The sequence below is a fragment of the Egretta garzetta genome, unplaced genomic scaffold (assembly GCF_000687185.1).
Source record: "Egretta garzetta isolate BGI_Z169 unplaced genomic scaffold, ASM68718v1 scaffold143, whole genome shotgun sequence".
NCBI classification, from domain to species: Eukaryota; Metazoa; Chordata; class Aves; order Pelecaniformes; family Ardeidae; genus Egretta; species Egretta garzetta.
This window is the reverse complement of record NW_009259310.1, coordinates 1,230,425-1,234,580: the sequence shown is the minus strand read 5'-3', so window position 1 is coordinate 1,234,580 and position 4,156 is coordinate 1,230,425. Positions and strand designations below refer to the sequence as shown.

General features: G+C 57.7%; 1 protein-coding gene across 1 annotated transcript in view; it reads left to right on the top strand.

Moving 5' to 3' along the window:
- The window catches only part of GRIN1 (glutamate ionotropic receptor NMDA type subunit 1), a 41,076-nt gene that overhangs the window by 3,234 nt on the left and 33,686 nt on the right, over positions 1–4,156 (top strand). Inside the window, exon 3 of the mRNA XM_035891874.1 lies at positions 2,946–3,080. Coding sequence (XP_035747767.1) covers positions 2,946–3,080 — 135 coding nt within the window. The remainder of the gene's footprint in view (positions 1–2,945; positions 3,081–4,156) is intronic.

Below are 4,156 nucleotides of genomic sequence, written 5' to 3'. Positions count from 1 at the left end.
GGCCGGGCTGCGTGCTCGGCCCCCGCACACACCGCGGGGAGCACACGGGCCCCCGCACACACCCCGGGGCACACACAGGTCCCTGCACACACCCGGGGGTGCACAGGGGCTCACACACATCCCGGGGCACACACGGGCCCCTGCACACAGAGCGGGTGTGCAGGCATGCCCACCTGACACCATGCGTGCAGACAGCAACATGCATGCACACATACACCATGCTCAGACATGCATGGCCATGGGCACACACAGAGCTGCATGTGCATGTGCTGGGTGCACACATGGGCACCCACTCCCTGTGGGCAGAGGTGGGCATGGGGAGCACCATGCCCGCACACATGCTGTGTGCTCACATATCGCTGCGGGAGTGCCCGGCGGCCATGCTGCATGCACACACACACCCCATGTGCACACTGTATGAACACGGGCACACACAGAGAACACTGCATGTCTACACTTGTGTCAGCGTTCAGACACGCTGGTGCACACATGCTATGCCACACACACACATGAGCACACACTGCCCCAGGTGCACACACACACATACTGCCACACAAACACACCCCACTGTATGCAGTACAAGCACACACCGCCAGCTCATCCACTTGAATGACTGCACACCACAGTTGCACACCCACCACTGCACACCACACCATGGCCCCAGCACCACAGAATGTATGAAGCAGGCACACGAGCACACCCGCTGCCATGCACACAGTGGAGACACGGGCACACACCCATGGAGGTTACAGACACATGGACACCCGCACAGACACGGAGAGCTGTGGGCATGCACACAGTGCTCTCTGTGTGTGCACGCCTGCACACACAAGCACAGCAAGCGCCTCCCTCCTGTGTGCATGGGTCACTCTGAGTGCACACAAGGGAGCAGTCCGAATCTGCAGTGGTGGTGGGTGCAGCTTGGGAGCCCTGGGCACCCTGTGGCCCAGCCCCTCCATCTGTCCTGTGTATGCTCTGGGTGTTGAGCCCAGCTAATCAGCCCCATTCCCCCCACTCGGGGCCATCAGGTACCAACCCACCTCCACCTCAAACACACGCATGCACATGCAAAAGGTGTACATGGCCCCTTGCATAGGTACAAACACGCACGCAAATCGTATGAATGCCCACGCCATGGAGGCTCGCACACCCCTACAGGCACACCAGAATGCATATATGCACCCAGGCACACACAAAGCAGCGATGGGGGAGGGAGCTGGAGGGGCCAGAGGTGCACAGCAGAGCAGAGCTGTCATATTCACAGCTCAGCTTCCCCATGTGGAGATGGAGGATGACTGGAGACATCCCTGGGGATGATGGCAGGCACGGGCAGGAAGCGCTGTGCGGGCTGTAAAAGATACCCACTGCCTGGCAGGGAGCAAGGAGAAGGCTCAGTCAGGTCCCTCGCTGAGCCGAGGCTCCATTTAAGCCACCCAGCTGATGGATGCTTGTGCCCATGCCACCTCTAAGCCTTGTCCCCGTGGCAAACCCCACGGAGCCCTGGGCCAGTGCAGGACTGCAGGAGCTGGCATGTCTCTGCATGAGCAGTGGGATGCAGGGGCCAGCTAAGCCAGGGTGCAGAGGGGACTGTGGGTGCTGGGGGCTGTGGGTGCTGGGGGTGGCCATGCAGGGGTTCTCCCAGCCCCACGGCCCCAGCGTGGGGCACAGCCACACTCAGTCCTCGCTTGCTGGCGCTGTGCCCAAGCTGGGGGCTGCAAGGCAGAGGAGGGGCTGGGAGCCTGTGCGTGCAAAATGGCTCCTGTCGGTCAGCTGCTGTGCGGCACAGCACAGCCCTCGCCCCACACAGCCCCCAGCCTCTCCCCCCAGTGCCCCAAGGCCCATGCCCCAGCCCTGCTGGGACCAGGTCCTTGCCCACCCCTCGTGTCAGCACAGCACCGGGCATCTCTGCGCAGGGTACTCCTTCCTCCCCAGGTGACGTCCCCAGCCCCTTCCCCAGTAATTCGTCCCTTCTCCCAGAACAGGGTCTCCAACCCCTGCCCCAGCTTGCTCCACACCCTCAGCTTGCTCCCACCCAGCACCAGGCAGGATCTTCCCTCCTTCCCACCCCACTCAGTCTCCAGGTCCCCTTCCCCAGACATCCTTCATCCTCCTCTCCTGTCCCAGCAAGCCGGCAGATGCTTGGAGGAGGAAGTGTTATTTCCTCCCTGACACCAAAGTCCTTGCACTGATTCGCCCTAGCTGGAGATCTGTCACCAGCTGGGGACATTCCTTGTGCTTGGAAAGGGCAGTAGCGTAACAAAGGATCCCCCAGGGGTTACCCAGCTCCTTCCTCCCCATTTGACACAAAATAGGATCCTGCTGGAGACCAAAATCCCAGCCCTGTAATAACAGCCGAGATCCTCCCTCCCCATTTTGGATTAACCCAGACACCCCGTGCCCCATCACCCTGGCGTGCTGCAGGCAGATCCCAGCTCCTGCCCCCCCGACACCCCCCCAGATTTCTCATTTCCCTGCGTGCTCAGGGCCAGATGGCTGATGTGCTCCAAGGCTCTGTGCTCCTTCTCCTGCTCGGAGTCCCAGCTGACCACTTTGTTTGTAATAGTCCTCAGAGGGGAATTACAACCGAGTATTAAATGTGTGGTTAAAGAAATCGCATTACACAGTGTGACTGTAAGGGAGATGTTTCCCTTTAATCTGTAATCCATGAAAGTTATTAGTTTAGCAAGCGGAGCAGCTAGGCACGGCATTTCCATTAAGATATAACCCTGAGCAGACCCATCACCTCCGTGCGGGCTGCAGCCCTTGCCACGGCACAGCACCCCTTGCTCGCCAGCGCATCCCTCGCTTCGCTGTTCCCCAGTCTTTGAACGCCGTTATCATGATAACGTGGGACTGTTTAATTTTGCAGGAAAGGAAAATAATCACACTCGATGGCCGATGTGCTCCTGTGAAATAATGTTTGTGTCATGTATCCTGTCCTACAGGTCTATGCAATATTAGTTAGTCACCCTCCTGCTCCCAACGATCACCTAACACCAACACCCGTATCATACACAGCTGGCTTCTACAGGATCCCTGTCATTGGTCTGACAACACGCATGTCTATATATTCTGATAAGGTAACTGATGCATGTTTCTAGTCTGGTACCTCATACATGTGGTGTAAATTGAGAGTGCCCGTCAGGAGGGTTAATGATGTCCACACTACCCCACCTATCTCTGTGTCTGTCTGTCCATCCATCCTCTTCAGTTAAATCTGAAGCTCCCCCTCGCTCTCTCCCGCATTCCCTGGTACATTATTTTTTCGCAGCTGCCAGGGTTGACCTACATAGTGCTGGATGATTTCTGCTGCGTTTCTCTGCCAGGCTGCTGGGCTCGCTGCTCTTCAGCCAAGGCAAATGCATGAACTAACTCCTGCCCTGCTCACTGGGGGCAGCTGGGGGGGCCTGGGTGCTCCCTGGGTGTGGGGGGACCTGTGGAGGGGCAGGAGGAGCCTGTACACCGGGCAGGAGCTCTCTGGGGCTTGAAGGTTGTTTCATTGCGTTCACTTCTCTGTGCTTATGTGATATTGGTAGGGGAGGTAATAGAATTGACTAACAAGTTATCCCGAGGCTTTAAATGACATTCAGCCCAGCCAGCATTCAAGAAAGATGTTCAGATTCCAGCATCTCAAAATGCTGTCTGCTCTCCCTGTGGAAACGCGGACACTTTCGGGCTGGATGCAGTGCTGCTGGTGGGGGGGGGAGCTGGGGGCAATCCCCTGGCCCAGGCCACGAGGTGCTGCCACAGCCGGCTCTTCACCAGCACCCAGCTCACAACGCATCTTGCAAACGCACTTTGTGGTTGGCAAAAGCAAAAGGTGGAGCTGGGCAGACCCAGGCAGACCACACGCCGTTGCAGCCTTGGTGGAGGCTTTCATCCGGGTGCACGAGCTTAGTGGGTGAGACCAGGCCTGTTTCGAAGCACTAATCGGTCTTTGCTTGGAAAATGTGAATATTCACAAATGCAAATGTTCAGTGCAAAAATAGTCACTCCACCTACATGCTAAATGAAGCCTAAATTTCAGGAGGGAGGAGCAGAGGCTCCCAGAGATGCAGCCTGCAGGACTGCTCGGCTGGAGCAGCAGCCAGTCCTGGCATCTCCCACCAAGTAAAACCATGGTAGGACAACCAGCAAGACCACGGCGTGACAACAG